The 17,615-nt window shown below is 43.0% G+C and overlaps 1 protein-coding gene across 1 annotated transcript in view; it reads left to right on the top strand.

Annotated features, from left to right (window-relative positions):
* The window catches only part of mao (monoamine oxidase), a 28,464-nt gene extending 17,023 nt beyond the window's left edge, over nt 1–11,441 (top strand). Inside the window, exons 4-15 of the mRNA XM_079170138.1 lie at nt 2,073–2,177; nt 2,303–2,394; nt 2,865–3,006; nt 4,354–4,503; nt 5,349–5,508; nt 5,595–5,691; nt 5,975–6,028; nt 6,128–6,185; nt 6,279–6,376; nt 6,863–6,974; nt 7,892–7,954; nt 8,052–11,441. Of these exons, the coding sequence (XP_079026264.1) occupies nt 2,073–2,177; nt 2,303–2,394; nt 2,865–3,006; nt 4,354–4,503; nt 5,349–5,508; nt 5,595–5,691; nt 5,975–6,028; nt 6,128–6,185; nt 6,279–6,376; nt 6,863–6,974; nt 7,892–7,954; nt 8,052–8,207 (1,287 nt within the window). The 3' untranslated portion in view covers nt 8,208–11,441. The remainder of the gene's footprint in view (nt 1–2,072; nt 2,178–2,302; nt 2,395–2,864; nt 3,007–4,353; nt 4,504–5,348; nt 5,509–5,594; nt 5,692–5,974; nt 6,029–6,127; nt 6,186–6,278; nt 6,377–6,862; nt 6,975–7,891; nt 7,955–8,051) is intronic.
* The last annotated feature ends 6,174 nt before the right edge of the window (nt 11,442–17,615 follow it).

Below are 17,615 nucleotides of genomic sequence, written 5' to 3'. Positions count from 1 at the left end.
CCTTATCTGTTTCCATGCTGCCTGCAATCTAAATAAAAAAAGATAACATTCATCGGTAGCCTCATTAGAGACCAGCAGCAGATGAACTTGGAACACCATTTTTCTCCAGTTATTTTCTGTCGGAGAAACTAAAGTGTCCGACAACCAATAGACAGAGAGACTTTCCATCTCTTCATCTATATTTGTTCACTGAAATCATCATACATTAGAAGTAGTGTTTCTGGCTTTATGATGAATGTAAGTCCAATCTTCACTCTCCATTCAGCTCTGCTTTGTTCTCCACCAGCTGAGGGAAATATCTCTTTAGCTCCTGAACACTCCGCTATGTTCACCAGAGAGGCAGCCTAAGAAGAATCTCAACAAATGTGTCTTTTCTAGTTAAAAAGAATAAACAGAAAGCTAATGAACGTGTACCTTATACATTGATATATGGTACATACACATGTGGATTATTTCATATAAACACGACTCTGATTAACATCACACTTGATTGCTGAGCTACTTTTACACTTTACTTTACCGTGTTATTTTTACAAAAGTCACATCCTTTAGTGGTTTCCTTGCTTATATTTTTTATTTTGGCATTTGTTTGATGTTTGATGTCAGCCAAAAGCAACATATTCAATCAGTGGAGACTGAATTTATAATCAACACGCTTGGTTTTTGTACTTTTAAAAGCACATTTTTCAACCTGGACCCTATTTTTCCATGTTTTCGTGTCAAAGTAAACGTGTTTGGGAGGCCAGATGACAGTTGGAGAGACTTTGTAAATGTTACTGTCCCATCGTTGGACAACTGAATGAACAGAGTACCATTTACAGAAAAAATGAAAAAGTATAATTGTAGGGTTTATGTGGGTGTGATCCAGAATGAATCTCCAATAAAATGGCAGCAATCTAAATCACAAGCCAAAATGAGAAAATGTATACAATAAGAGGGCATTATGAACTCAATACTGGTGGAGCCCGGTCCATTAAAGCTCTATGAGAGGTTGACCAGACGGCCTGCAGCTCCAGCAGAATAGTGATCCACTGTGAGGCTGAGAGCGCTCACACAAAGGCCTCGCCATATGGAGCCAATCTCTGTCTCTTTCAGCGGGAAGCTGGGGTTTGAAACAAATGTACTGGTCAAGCTAAATGCCAGTGATGTAAGGCCAGAGAGAATATGCATGGCTTACTTCAACAGATTGTCCCCCCCCTCCTCACACAGCTAAGAGGCAATTGGTAGAAAGCAACTCAAAAGAACAACCTTTACCTAGAGTTAGTTCTGCACGTGCCTATCTGAGAGTAACCTTTATCCCTTTGGAACCATCGCTCCCGTTTCTCGCTGCAATTGTAAATCAATCGTGTGGTTGAGAAATAGAGCAACAGTCCGGACAGACACACAACACATTCATTTACAATCCTATCAGACTTGATGACTCTGAGTATTTTAATCAGTTGTTAAATGTTGCACAACTTAAACGAGCTGTTTCATTACTTTCTACAGAGCTCTTTTGAAATCTGTCTACAGTCACTGTGACTAAGCACATTGGAGGTCAGCGAAGGCAAATAGCAATATTACACTTTTACCTAATTCACTATCTTTAAAGTTAGTGTTTTCCTCTAAATGTGCCCTCAGCAGGTTGTGAATTACCTTAAAACCGCACAAATACATGAAAACCATTCAGTTTCAGAGTTAGCAGCTCTGTAATGCTGGATGCTGGTGTATATTACATATTCAGCGGGATAAGGAACTCAGGGATACAATGCTGCCTTTCAAATAAACAGGCACTTAAAGATGCTTTGAGAAGTGTCTCCTGCCTTATAAACTGCATCTAATCAGGAAGAAACTTCTTTAACTTCAACATCAACATCTAACCTAAAAGGCCAATACAAGCCGAATATTCCACCAGCCACACTCTGATGTCAACACGTGTCCGTCTCCAGCATCTGCATACGATGCGAGAAACTTTTAAGTTGCTCCAAAAAAAGCAGTGATTCCATATGTGGAAAACTGATGATTATAAGAAGATTTTTTTTAAACATATATATATATATATATATATATTGATGATGACTTGTGTCCAACAGGGAAAGTCTTACCCGTTCAAAGGCTCCTTCCCTCCCGTGTGGAACCCCATCGTCTTGTTGGACTTCAACAACCTGTGGAGGACGATGGACGAGATGGGCAAGGAGGTAACGCAAGAATATCACCCTTGTTTTGTTTTACTCTCCACTTGTTGAGTCTCGTCTTTGCTAAATTTCCTCCTCTTGCTCCTCCTCCTCCTTCTCCTCCTCCTCCTCCTCCTCCTGTGTTTCAGATTCCCAGAGAGGCTCCCTGGAGAGCTCCCCATGCTGAGGAGTGGGACAAGATGACCATGAAGGAGCTGTTTAAGAAACTCTGCTGGACCAGGTAGCAGAGAAAAGACGGAGTTATATTACATTTCCTACCTAACGAGTGAGAGCAACAGCGCATGCCTGAACAATGCAGGATAACAATATTATAGAGACATCTATAGAAAGTTTGTTTGCTGTGTGTTTGTGTCTCAAAATACGAGCGTAGGGAGGTGGAGAGAGAGTCTGTAACCATATTCTGTAAATAAAAAATGATTTAAGCGGTGCTGGATTATTTACGTGATGTTATCATGTATGTATTGTTATTTTAAAATATGATTGTGATCATCACATCCGGTATACCTCAACACCCCTAGCACATAACCTCCGTTTAACTTAAGAACACAACAAATGCATTCATGAGTCTAAGTCTGTCTCTTAAAAAGTCCTTTTTACATAAAGACTTCAAAGATTTAAAGGTTTATGAATCAAAACCTTTAGGAACTGTAGGATTGTTGGTTTAATCCCCCCTCTCTCTCTTATTTCAAGAACCGTTCGTCACTTCGCCGAGCTGTTTGTCAACGTGAACGTGACCTCTGAACCCCACGAGGTGTCGGCTCTGTGGTTCCTCTGGTACGTGAAGCAGTGCGGAGGAACCATGAGGATCTTCTCCACCTCTAACGGAGGACAGGTGGGTCCTTGTGTGTGTATATGCGCACCTTAAGCTCCTCGTAGCCCACAGAAATACATTCACTCATGCAGACCAGGAAGTTGAGCCTCGGGTGAGAGATCCCCCCCTAAAAACATTAGCTTAGTTTACCTCAGTTTGCTGCTGATCAACCTCGCATAATTATGAGCCAAACAAAAGCTGTTTTTCTGGAGCGCTGCCACATTCTGTCTTCGTACTTTCTAAAGCGGAGTTTCCCTGTTGCCATAGCCACTGAGGAAGGGAGTTGTGTTAAGATAAACAGGGCCGGCTCTGTTGTCATGTCCCGTTTGCTAGCACACATGTTTATGGGCGCATGCATGTGTGTTTGTGTGCACAGTACATGCACATAAACAGTTATTTGAGCTGATATTCTGTTTAGAGCAGAGAGTCATGTGTAGAGGTAATTCCTCTGATAATGCAAAGTGTAATCATGTTTAACATCCCGTATGTTTGATCCAGTGTAACCTTTGACTGAGTGAATCTTTGGCCTGATTGTCTAATGTTCGCTGAGGATGATCAGAAGACTAATGATCCCTTTGTCTGCTGAACAAAAACATGCAAGAGTACCAAGCCAAAGCACAAGGAGAGACAACAGCTTCCCTTTTGTGGTGGCATTTCAAACTCACCCTTGGCCTGTGTCCCATCCTCATTCAATTCAATTCAATTTATTTTGTAGAGCCCAAAATCACAAATCACAAATTTGCCTCAGAGGGCTTTACGATCTGCACACATGCGACAACAATATGGGCCATATTGTTTGAGATTCTTTTGTCTCCTTCTTTGTTGTCAGAGTGAGATTACACAAACTCTCCTTTAATCCAACGAGACAAACACTGACTCACCTTGTTTCACTGCCAGCACCCATTTGGGTTTAGCTCAGAACTTTTCAATGGACGACTGGCAGGCAAATTCATCCAAATCACACACAATGTGTTTCTAATCAGGGAAAGCAGAGAGATGTTGACACTAACCATATGGGAAAGGTCACTGTCTAATTCATTTTGTTTATCAGAGCTTTGGCAGCACTTCATTTCCAACCCCTGAGTCCTCTCCATCATTCAGCAGTTTGCTGGCCCTGAGCTTTAAAAACACATTTTCCAGTTTGGTTTTAAGATGTTGAAATTTGCAGCGAAGGAGAACAGAAGGACAACAGCCTGGCAGAGTCGTACTCTCAGAAAGATTAGACTGGAGAGAAGCAATTTTACCCAATATAATATGAAACTTGCAGGTAGAGCATAAAAAAAGCTAAACCAGAGCTCTCCCCTCTCGCTGCATCCGCCCTCTGTGGTTGCGGTGACTGACTCCTGCTCTCTCCATCCACCTCTGCAGGAGAGGAAGTTTGTAGGCGGCTCCAGTCAGATCAGCGAGGGCATGGCCGGGGAGCTGGGAGACCGAGTGAAGCTGGAGTCTCCGGTCTACAGGATCGACCAGAGCGGAGACATGGTGGTGGTGGAGACGCTGGACAAGCAGACCTACACAGTAAGCATGTCACAGCCATACAGCGATGGAAATAAAGTGGAGAGAACGACAGTGAACATGGGGCGAGCAGCGTAACCCTCTTTGAGTCGATGGGGTTTGTGCCTTTTAAGATTAAAACAGTGACCCAACTTGTTTGCTTTGTAACTTCTTACAAAACACATCTTTGTCTATGTGTATGAGTTGTTATCAGGTCTACCAAAAATGTGTTGTTCCTCTAAACGTCATAGTTTCAGTTTAATAACTGAGGTCAGATGAACCATTATTTCACAAAACAGTAAAGATTAGAGAAAAATCCACAAACTGATAACAGATCTGTAAAGTAAAACTATGTTTTCCATTTTTTTTCTTCCTCCTTTAATCACCTTAAGGCCTGGAATAAAACTTCAACAGTTTATAATGTAGTTTAAACTAAAAACATGGATGCATCAGTCTTAACTATCCATGAATGTCATAATATATCAGTTACAAGTCATTTTTCTGCACAACGTGTACTTCTACTTTTAAAACATTGAGTACATGTTTTTGACATTAACATAATGGTACTTTTTACCAAAGTCATCTGAGTACTTCTTCCAGCGCTGCAGCCATGTTTGCTATCGTTGTAAACGTATTGGTGTAATAACACATGCAGTTTTTTTGCACACTACATAATGTGACATCATTTAACATGATAACTCTTCCACCAACAGTCTGACTCACAGCGTGCAGCTGGCAGTATTATTCTGTGCTGCCATCTACTGGTAGCTTGTGGACCTGCAGCCCCGTGTGATTCAGCCCACACTTCCCTGTCCCTGTTTGTGCCGGCATCGCCTCCCCCTTTTTTACGATGTGTGTCTTTGTCTCAGGCCAAGTACGTGATCGTGGCCACGCCTCCCGGTCTGAACCTGAAGATACACTTTAACCCCGAGCTGCCCCCGCTGAGGAACCAGCTGATCCACCGCGTCCCCATGGGCTCCGTCATCAAGTGCATGGTCTACTACAAAGAGAACTTCTGGAGGAAAAAGGGTACGCGGGAAGACGGAGAATACGGGGAACCCTGAAGCATATGTCGTACTTCATGCTTTACACTCTTTGTTCTATGCGTCACCAAGGTTACTGTGGCACTATGGTGATAGAAGAGGAAGGCGCTCCCATTGGCCTGACACTGGACGACACAAAGCCCGACGGGGCCGTACCCGCCATTATGGGGTGATCATATTGAATAAGACAATGTTATCATGATGTACCCAGAACCACATGGCCAAAAGTATGCGGACACCTGAACATGACACCCGTGTGTGATTGTCTCGTGTGATTTAAAGTCTGGCATCACGCTGTATTAAGACTTCCTTTCAATAGAACACACACAAAAAAAGACCAAAAGTGTGTGGACAGTGTGCCCACATCTGGCCATGTAGTGCACACTGTGTGTACCTGGAATTGTGTATTCACTACTTCAGTGGATGATATTTCTCTTCTCCCTCTCCTCCAGATTCATCCTTGCCCGCAAGTGCAGAAAGCTGTCGGGTCTGACCAAAGAGGAGAGGTAGGTGCACGGCGGAGACAACACAGCAGCTTAATACGCCCGCACACAGCTGCGAGAGCGGGTTTTAATCCAAACACGTCGTCTTGTTTTGCGTTTTAGGTTGAAGAAGATCTGCGAGATCTACTCCAGAGTGCTGGGCTCAGAAGAGGCTCTGCATGTGAGTTTGGATACAGACCAGCGAAACGTCACGCCGCTACAGCGTAGCATCACTAGTTAAAAACCATTTCATGTGTCCACTTGTGTCTGTCAGCCGGTGCACTACGAGGAGAAGAACTGGTGTGAAGAGGAGTACTCTGGGGGCTGCTACACGGCCTACTTCCCCCCAGGAATCCTGACCCAGTACGGCAAGTAAGTCGCACAGATGGAGTTGCTCACAGTAAATATTATGTCCCGATTCTCACGATGCTGAATTTCTTCGCTGTCCAACAAAAACTTTTATCCCCAAGTTTGCTCATTTTCATGTTTTCAGATAAACCGAAAGATTTGTTCTATCCAATTACAGTGATTCCAAAAAAATTGCTATTTCATTCGTCTTAAAAACGTTTTTTTAAGTCCCTCAAAGTCAACTGTTGGAGTGATTAAGACCATGACAAATGAAATTCAGTCAAGGTTTAAAGCTTTTTTAAATCAGCTGATCCATCATCACATTTGTTCCTTTGGAAGAAACTGCAGCTTTGAATGAAAGATGAATTTACACAAAACAGTTCAATGCAGTAATAAAATGCATTTGCGGCTGGTTTTGTGCTGTGGTTGTGCTCTGTGGAGACTAATCTAATTAAAGGCCACTTTTAAACTCAATAAGCTCTCATGCTCTCTGTCTCTTCCTGTCTGCAGGGTGCTGAGGGAGCCGGTCGGCAGGTTGTACTTTGCGGGCACAGAGACGGCCACGGAATGGAGTGGCTACATGGAGGGGGCAGTGCAGGCCGGAGAGAGAGCAGCCAGAGAGGTCAGAGGTCACCGCAAAACGCCCAGAAAGAGCGAAAGATATTTAGAATGTTTACCAGTAGAGCTGACAATGTATATATGCTATTTCGAGCTTTCAGTTTTACTTTAAATATCATCAAAAAACGGGTCTTTACCTTTGTGAGGAAACGTGCTGCAATCCATTGCAAGTCGGAAGTCGATAATTATGAGTCTGTTTTACCGACCAGCGATGTAAATGCTCGGGAAAACATAGACGCCCGCAAGTCTGTCTCGTGACAGAACACCAAACCATCATTAAATCAATAACTAGTGAATCCTGTGGGGAGATATTTCTCATTCAACAAGGCATCACCTCAAAATAGAAAACAAAGAAATGTTTAGGATCTGCAGGAACCCTGTTAAAAGGAGACAGGAGGAGGAGGCTCTTTGTATCTAATGTTACAGCATATTTCACAACACAAACTCCACATAAAACATTTAGGAAAACGTAATTCTGCTTACAGCTCACTGTATGTGCAGCCATGTTTCTGTGACGTTTGTTTATGTCGGCGCACTCGGTTCTGGATGGATCTTGTCTGAGTTTCCTCAGACCGTTTCATTGTCAATTAGGCATGTGACATCATCAGCCTAATTCATGCAAAGACATTTTGAAATGTGTGCATAGTTCGCTTCCTTGCCAAGAGTTCTGAGAAGATTGATTGAAGATTGCAATTCCATTTGAATATGTCTGTGCACACCGTATCCACAGCACTTCATGGTCGGGTCGTATCGCTGTAGTTGAGTCAGGCACAGAGGTCAACGCTGCTGCACTACTAGTTTAACAGATTTGTTTCAGGAATAAACATTAGCAGGGTCACGACACCAAACTCAAATTCGTATGGTGTTAAAATAAATAAATCTCGAGTGTTCTGACTCAACAACCAATGTGTTGTGTTGCAGGTCCTGTGTGCAATGAACATGATTCACCAGAGTCAGATCTGGCAGACGGAGCCCGAGTCTTTGGTGAGGGAAATCTTTCTAAATAATTGTTTTTGGGACCAAATTAAACTCAAAAGTCAAACTAATGTAACCTAAACTCCTCCTTCTGTCCCTCCAACAGGAAGTCCCAGCGCTCCCCTTTGACACCAGCTTCTGGGAGGGAAATTTGCCTTCAGTCCGTGGTCTCCTTAATCTCGTGGGATTCTCCGCCTTCCTGTCTGTTGCCGCTGCAGCCGGCCTGGTGGCCTACAAGAAGGGCCTCCTTCCCCGGAGTTAGACGGCCCGAAAGCGTCGCCTCACTCCTCTGCGTCTCAAGGGGGGGCACACCTCCACAGACACTCCTGTACTTCTAGTGCACTACTTCATGGCCCAAACTTCTAAGTAGTGAACTATATCGAGTATAGAGTGTTTTAAAAAAACACTGGTCACACAAAACACTAATGCACCAACGCTCTGTGCACAAAGGCCAGAGAGAGTGAGACAAAGTAACGCGCTGATTAGAAGTTAAGAGATGCTCGTGTGAGAGGAGAGAAGAAGACCTAACTTCAGTTTAAATCTACAATTAATCTGAGATTCAGATTTTGTGAAACCAATGAAGGAAAAACAACAGAATCAATTTTAAAAAAAGGAATTATCTATGACTATATATATATAAATATATTACAACGAATATTCCATAAATTGCCAATGATATTCACATTCTTGATTACAAGTGAGTTTATTAACTCGTCGTGTGTGTGTGTGTGTGCGCTTTGTTTGTATGCATGCGCACATGCTTTGGTGAGCATGCATTTGGGAGTGTGAGTTTGTACAAAGTGTATGTGTGTGTGTGTCCGGTGTGTCTAATTACCTCTGCTGGTTATAGGTGCTAATTTATTCTGGCCCAGCAGCTGTGGCTGTTTGTAGAGATCCAGTAACACCAGAATAGAATAGAGTTGTGCCGTTGCCCGTCGTAAAACCACAGAGGAGGTTTAAGGATAAGGCTGGTGATGTTCCATTTTCTTTTTTTTTAATCAACTAATCCCATCAATGCTTTAATCGTTTACTAAAACGACTTTAAAAAAAGCACACATAAATGACCCACACTGTTGCACTGCTTGGCTTGTCCCTCCGTCATGATGAACATGGGCACTATTTTATGTGAATCTCACATTACAGTGTGTAAACTGACCTGCTACTGTAAACGCTCAATAATGCCCCACATCTGTATCAGTGTTAAACCCTCCCCATCTACAGGGCCCAGTTGTTTTAAGTCACATGTTCCTGGTGAATGTGTGTTTATTAGCTGTAGCTAGCTAGGAACGTACGGACCGTGTGTGTGTGTGTGTGTGTGTGTGTGTGTGCGCAACTCACACTCTTGACGATCTCAGAAACTCACCAGGAGAGGAGATGAACCGCAGATAAATAACAGAGAGAGTTCTCTCTTTCATTTTTCAGCAGTTTCTCTCCCTTTATTTCCTTCCCCCCCCCCATTGCAGTTATGAAGTGGAGTCGAAACCGCCTCAGGATGAATTCCATTCTTTTGCTCGAATTGAAACATTTTCAACTCCTGTGAACGCATCGAACCAAGTCCGGTTTATTTATATACATCCAACGATCCTAAATTTGCCTCAAGGCTTTACGATGCACGGCGTATGAGAACCTTCACTAGTCTTGTTTTAAATGTATCCCTCATATTACTCGCTAACGCACTAAATGCACGACTGAAATTAGTCCAAAATGCACTATTCACTGCTGTTTGAGTAACATTCGCTGAAAATGACAGTGGCCAGCTGTTAAAGGAAATAACGACCTTTAACAAGACTGTGTATTTGTGACACGTTTTCGAAAGATTTACATCTTCTGTGGGAAGAAACGGACGAGGGGCTAACAGGGTAGGGAAGCTGGAAAGCATTGAGAGACAGAATAATGAATTGTTAGTTTACATGGGACTTGTTGACGGTGAGAAAAAGAAGAAGAGATGCACTACAAGCCTTGTTTTTAGGGGTAATGTAGTTCTACCAAGCTGCTCTGTTATGTTTTGGTAAATGTAATGGAGGCATTCGAATGTATTTTCTTCAAACTAGATAACAATAACTATTGTATATTTTGACTTTTTGTCATTCATAAATATAGTACCACAGTGGATGGTGTTGTAGCTAACTAAACAGCACAATGCTAAGTTTGTTTCAAATCTTATTATTGGAAGCCATTTTTGAGCCCTCCACCATAGAAAGGCCAGCAGTGAAGGCCTCCAACAATAACAGGGTGTTACTTACGTTGTTGAACTTAACAGATGCTTTATTGTACCGTATACTTATAATCTAATACGTTTAAAGCACGCAAGATGTAGCATATTTGTTAACGAGCATACAAAATGTGCTTCTTGGCGAAATAAATGTAAGAAAACAGATGATCGTTCCCAGAAAGATTACACAGACATTTGTAAAAAAAAAAACTGAATTCTTTGGAAAAAACACGACAGAATACTTGCAGTGAATAGTAAGTGTTGGCCACATCGCAAGCACTCCCAACAGCAATCCGTGACGAGTTGCACTTCGATTTCAGCAATCTTTTGTCGGAGTGTTTTTTTTTTTCTCCTTCGTAGCATAATAGAAATCTGATTTTTTTTTGGAGGTAGATGTGAAGAAAACCACATGATTGAATCTAAAAGAGCTCTTCTGTAAGTGCGTCTGTTGTTGAAGGGCATTGTGCTGTGTGTGTGTGTGCAGCTCTGTGTGCCCACTGAGAGACGCTTCTCGTCCCAAAATGTGTGTGTGCGTGTGTGTGTGTGTGTGTGTGTGTGTGTGTGTCTTGTTATCTGTCGTGCCTTAATGGAAGTCATAGTGTATTTTGTCATTTCTCTCAAGTGCCTGTGTGACTCTGCACTGGAGATTAGAGGTCAGATTGACCATGGTCACTGGGTTATCGTGACAGTAAACATCAACACCCGGGGGGACGAGCAAAGCGACCTCCACGTCCCTCTTTGTCCTCATGTCTCAGCCTCCACCTGTATTACCTGAGTTACCTCCTCAGTATAAACTTGACTCAGGTAAAGCCAGGCGCGTAAACGCAGTGTCAGACGTGAATACCTGGAGCTCAGACTGTTGAGTTGATCAAACTGCTTATCTCCAGTGAAGCCAAGTCTGTGTGTGTTTTGTATTGTGATTACAGTGCTTCACTATGTGCCCCCCCCCCCCTTTCCCCTTCCCTCTTCATCCCAGCACATGCACATGAATGTGCTCACATTTGAAAAGGTTTTCTCTAAAAATGTTTCTGACTTCAGTGAACAAACACAGCCAGCACACTCTGTCCGTCCATCCGAGCTGCCGTACAGCGCTACCGACACAATGCATCCGATCCGTCTTCTGTTCTGTTCTGGAGACCTGAGACTGTTCCCCCGTTCCTCTCGTCCCGCTGTGCATTTGAGACTCTTCCTGTGACCCCCGTTATTTGATGTCTTTTGATTCCTCAAACAAAGCTGGTGATATTTAAAAGGAAAAAAAAATGTGAAATAAATCTACTTAATTGACTCGTGTTGAACTGAATATCATTCTCGGGCGGGGATGCAGCTTCATGTATCCTGGACACTTCAGGCAGCGAGGCCCAACCAGGTGGTGGAACTACTGCAGTTCATGTGAAAAGATTTACGGAGTAGTTCAGTCTATTACAGAAGTAAAAGAATATGATATGACATATTTATATTTAGGAGGAGGATAGAAACAGAAATAAGAGTATAAATGGGCGAGAGGCTGATCTTTAGTATATTTATTGTCCCAATGATCAGCAACAATACGCTGACTACACAGGAATCACCTCCCACCAACCTAAGGATGCACACGCTAATAGTTCACTGATAAAAGTGATATTTACATGTCTAAGGATTAATCAAAGAAAGCCAATTCATTTTTAGATGCTTTAGAAAAAGGATGTCTTAAAATGAATTTGAGTACTTTGCAACCAAATCAAATTGTTTTCAGAATGTTCAACCTTTTGTTTCTAGTATTCTTTACAGGGCTTGTACAAAAGTTTATAGTTAATCACAATTCCTCCTCGGCATTGAGGAGGTTGGTTTATGGAGAAAAAATGCAACTGACAACACATTGAGCATAAAACTTCAGGTAACGTAAAAACGAGAAAGGCTCCCTCTGTAGAAGTGTTTGGTTTGTCCCTTCTGGGCTACTGTAGAAAAGTGGCGGTGCAACATGGTGGACTCCGTGAGGACGACCTGCTGATTATGAAGGGCTCATTCTAAGCTAATGAAAACAACGATTCTTTGTTTCAGGTGATTACAGACTAATACAACATACGCATTTTCTGCTGAAACAGGATAATTATTCATTTTACAACAAATTATACCACATCAAAACTCAAAGGAAAGGGTAAAGTAGCGCTGAAGGTCATCCTCTGGGGACCATAAATGTCTGTGTCGATCCATCCAATAGTCACTGATATATTTCAGTCTGGACAAAAGCACCGGACACATCGACCAGGGGACACCTCTAGTGCCGTGTCTGAAAATATGACGGAGTTCATTGTGACCGTATTACACTTTATAGACTTTATAAGCTGTGTTGTATAATTTACAGCGCTGTGAACAAGCAGCTGGTAGACCATAAATTGCCAGAAGTGGGTCGCAGTGGAAAAGCTGCAGCCAAAGGTTATTAAGACAGATGGATAAGTGATTTACTTTAGACTCTCGTTTAGTGTAATTTTCAAAACGGCCCTCCAGCCTCACTGAGAGACAGTGTGTGAGTGTGTGTGTGTGTGTGCACATGTGCATTAACTGAAGCGCATAAAGATTTCTGGCAAAACCCCAAAAGAGCTAATGTTCAGATGTGGAGCGCTGCAGGCCACAAAACGGCAAGAGTGGATGTCTTCAGAGACCAAACCAAAGCACCAGGGCAGCAGAGAGAGCAAACAATACCACTTCTACCTGCCAGAAACGTCAAACTCCATGTGACCTTTCATCCCGGTTAACCCAGATGCTCTCCAAGACAAAAAACACTGTAGCTACAGTCCAGTCATCTCTCTACAAAGTGTGTGTGTGTGTGTGTGTGTGTGTGTGTGTGTGTGTGTGTGTGTGTGCCAGGACTTCTCCTCTGCAATCCTCTTTCATCTCTTCTGTATTTAATTAAATCCCCCCCCCCTTTGAGCTCCTCGCCGCAGGACCATTCACATAAATTTCAAGGATTGTAAAATCAATATAGATCGTGATTGTGAGCCAATATAAGGATGTCGGCATTGAGATAATGCGCCGCTACTGTTGTGCGGCCTGAAGCGGTGACATCTATACCTGCAGTCACTGTATTTGCGCAGCCACAAGAGGGCAGATGGCAACCGTTGGAAGAAAACCACAGCACAGACTGCTGTGCGAACATGAAATATTGTCACCCATGCACACAATGTTGTTTTTTTTAATTTCTCTCTGATTCTCTCATTTGTGCGCTAATTGCTGATTACGTGCACACGTAGGCTTTGCTGTCACATTAATCCTGAACAGGGGTTAGTCATGTTGTCTCTGGGCTTGGTTTTGCTGGTTGACATATGGCACTTATGTGGCGCTCATCACTCCCGTCTGAGCTGTGGTAGCCAGAGGCTTGTACAAGCCCTGATTGACACACCAGGCTTAGTCACTGCAACCACTTTCCATTGCCCCGCTGCAAGGCTCGGACTGCATCTGCTTCCCCAGTCTGCACAAAGGTTGTGTAACTGCAGCTGCACGAGCAGTGGCCCGATGGTGCAGGGGTTGCTGTTTTTTTTCTTCCATTTCATGTAGGTGTCAGTACATCTGCATGCGAGCAGGAGCACACACACACACATACACACATGCTCCCCTATCACTTTAAGACACACTGTCCTCTCTTTATTAGACCACATCCCTGCTCCTGGCCCCTCTGCAGCTTGCTGTGATATGAAATCTGACACTGTCAATTTGCCTCCCAATCCGTCAGACGGTGGATTGGAATCAGATGGCAGTGTTGTGGGGCCCGGGGACTCGGAGCTGTGGCCTAGGCAACTGCTCACCGCCATCCACCCACAACCACACCGCCACAAGTTCCCTCAACGGTGAAATCGTCTGCAATCTCCCATTAAATGTTCCCACTCCCAGACTCTGCGCCAGATTGTTTTCTCGTCCGCAGGTATCGGGGGTGCCCAGAATCTGTCCCCCGAGTGCCGAGGTGAATTGCAGCAACGAAGTTCGCTAAAAATAACTGCTTCTGATGAAAAACTGATTCTTTCTTTGATTGTGGTGGTTCAAAATGCACGAGGGAGGGTTTGGGGATTTGCCGTAGTTCAAACATTTAAGTACGTTTGCTTTTATTTAGTTGCACAGAGATATGAGATGCAGAATCCTCCTCCTTTAAAGATATTTTGGGGCCGTTTATGCCTTTTATTATGAGGACAATAGTGAGATGACAGGATGAGAAGATGACGTGGAACAACAGAGGACCCTAAGGTCACCAGGTTTTCCCAGCAATCATACTTTTAAAATAAATATAAGCCATGTAAGGACACAATTTATAGAAGGTTATAGTTTATCAAATTAAAAAAAACTGTTCCAAGCCATCAATAAAAGCTAATTATGGGTTATCATGTTGTAAAATGTCCTTTAGGGTGGTGTTAACCTTTTTTTGTGGTCATAGCTTAAATGTTGGTAATCCAATTACAAATTTCCTGATAAACCATCACGTCTGCAGTCACAAATCATTGAGAAAGGGATCCTAAAACAATACAAAACTTCTTCTTCTACATAGAGTTTGCCTTTCACAATGGCCACGATGTTTCATTTCATTTAAAATGTTGTGTGCTCATTTGTAAATAATAGTGATCTAGTTGAAGCCGATACTCCAATAATGCATGTAGCCGGGCAAGTCACCACAAACTGTCCTTCAAGTATTTCACAATAATAATAATTTGTTACCTTTGGACAGAACCAGGCTAGCGGTTTCCACCTGTTTCCAATCTTTATGCTAAGCTACGCTAAGCTTCATGTAGCCATTAGCTTTAATAGCCGTTCATTTCAACTTACAGAAGGTGGTACGAATGCTTTTTTTAAAAATTCTCAGGGACTATATTTCAGTCCCTGTCATCATCTCATGAGAACTGTCACTCTGCTGTCATAGGCAGCATATTGAAGGTAATACAGCCGTCGCTGCTTCTCATCCCACCTGACTTTAACAGCAGTCTCTCTATGAATCAGTGGGCCCAGGACGGAGCTATCCGAGCCAGCCCTGAGCCCGGGACACTCAGCGCTTCGCCCATCTCACAGTGCTGTAGACTTTCTAACTTATTGTTCGGGGCTGCTGGGACCTCCGCCATATTTACTGCGAGATCCTCAATAGATTACAGCATCTTCTCTTGTTAGACATTTCACTTTGGCCCGGATGAGGACAAATAAGCCCTCCAGTCATCCTCCAGTCGTGATTTATGGAACATTTCTGCTGAGATGTCGTCATGCACAGACGTGAAGAAAGAAAAGATGCACAATATCCTGGCTGGAGGAAACTTCCCGTTATGTTTCTGAACCTACTTAATGGTTGTTTTCTTGCTGAGAGTAGGGTGAGAAGATTGATACCACTCTGAATAACTTAGCATAGCGGGGAGCACAACCCAGCATAACTCTGCAGTGTTGTGTTGAATTAGCTTTATGTTTGGAGTAAACTAACTCGATATATCCTTTTAATTAGTGACCGTCAGAGATGCAGAATCGTCACTTAATCATATCATATAATAATCTGGTGTACGCTGTTATAGGACTTTTCTGCTTCTAATGAATCACTATGTCACTTCACTCGAGACTACTTGTACGGCACTATTTAAGTACACTGGTCGTTGGTACTGTGTGGGTACTGCTTGCCTTGTAATTAGGATTTTAACTTCTTGTTTTATTTTATATACTTCTAATTATTTATGCTTTACTTTTCTCTGTTTCTCTGTATTTATTTCTGTTCTTGGGCTGCTCCAAACAAAACAAAACACCGTTTTTGTGCTAAACTAAGCTGGCCATCTCCTGGCTATATAGCTTCATCTTCACCATACAAGACATGGTGGCATCAATCACCTCTCGGCAAGAGTACAATGTCTAACTTTTCCTTTAATCTTGAGTAAAAGCTGTGTTCATAACAGCCAGTATAGCGCAGTAGTCTATCGGTTATTTTTAGTTCCACTAAGATGCCGGAGCTGGAGCTGGACCATTAGCCTCAGAACGGCTTCTTGGTGACATTGACAGAGCGCTGAGGAGGATTTCATTTGATACGGAGTCATCAGAGCCCGGTAACGATCAACATCACTCACTATGTCAAAGCACATTGACGAAAGAAAGTGAGTTCGGCAGGAAAAGTTAGAGAGAGGTAAGATCTTTGGAGGGGAGAGGGCAAAGGAGGTGATGATGCAGAAACATCAAGAGGAAGTGGAGAGAAAAGGTGAGAGGAGGATGTGGACAGAAGGGGAGGAAATGAGGCAATCTGCTCCGGTACTTTGATAAGAAAAGAGAGTTCTGTCAGTCCTGATCCTCTGGTTTTACTTCTAGGGAGTCCAGTGGGGCGCTGGGGGAGAGATACTTTGACGTTGGAGTAAAAGTAAATGACCCAGCACCTTTAATGTCCCTTTAAATGACAGGCTCTGGCAAGTGACACGAGTATAGCACCAACCTGCGTCCCCCTGCGGGACATCCACACAACCAGGACGTGAGAATGACAACAGAGAGAAGACAGATGGATGAGAGGGTAATCAAATCAAGTTACACAAGGCTTAGAGTCTTAATTTCAGCCCTGGCCGTGTGTCACTCCCTCCAGTCCCGCAGGCCTCTCACATCACAGCTCTAAAGTGATAAATAACTGGGGTAAATAGTAAATCCACCCAAGACTGCAGCGGGAAAGAAGAGAGGATGGAGGGAGAGTAGAGGGAGCTCTTAATCCCTCCAGTGAAATGACTGCAGAACAAGTCAAGCCCTGAACCCAAAATAGCCTTTTTTCTCTCACTCACGTTCTCATTTTCTCTCCTTAAACAATAAAAGACTCTCGTCTCCTGTTTCCTGTCCGTGCAGGTAAATGGTCCATTACAGTGAAAGCAGAGAAATAAACACTCAAGTGAAGCACTTAAGGGAATCAGCTGCTGCTGCCATATTCCCAGCTGGTTAAAATGTGTCCCATTTAAATGCATAATGCCTTAGAGGGCGGAAATAGCTAATCACAACTCATTTTAAATTAGCCTCCACAAACGGCAACCTGGCTTAATCATATTGGAAATCTAACTGCGTGGAGTGTTATTTGATTATTCCGCCTCACCGAAGACCCAGCATGAAAGCCTACCTCTGCAGGGGAAGTTGGGCGTATGTGTGTGCATGCAAACAAATGCATCGTACAGTGCAAAGACACAAGAACGTCATTAAATTCCATCTGTTCACCTGTAGAGTATCCTGCCTCTATAACGTCACTGGAGAAACTGTGCTTCACAACAAAAGCAAGAAAAGAGAAGAAAAACAGACATTGTATACAGGACTCCTTTTTTTCAAAAGTTCATTATGTAAATTTGCTTTTAATAAATTTAAATATCTTAAAGAGGCCACAGTTTGAATTGAACAACGCAAGTATTTTGTGTGGTCGGAGTGAACAGGAGCGCTGCTGTGATGGATTAAACTTTCCCCATAAGAAGAGCATCCGAAGGAATCAATTGCTGTCACACTTGGTTTGGCAGGATGTTG

This window comes from Pholis gunnellus (assembly GCF_910591455.1).
Source record: "Pholis gunnellus genome assembly, chromosome: 12".
Taxonomy (NCBI): domain Eukaryota; kingdom Metazoa; phylum Chordata; class Actinopteri; order Perciformes; family Pholidae; genus Pholis; species Pholis gunnellus.
Note: the sequence above shows the minus strand (reverse complement) of the source record. Positions and strands in the feature narration are given on the sequence as shown.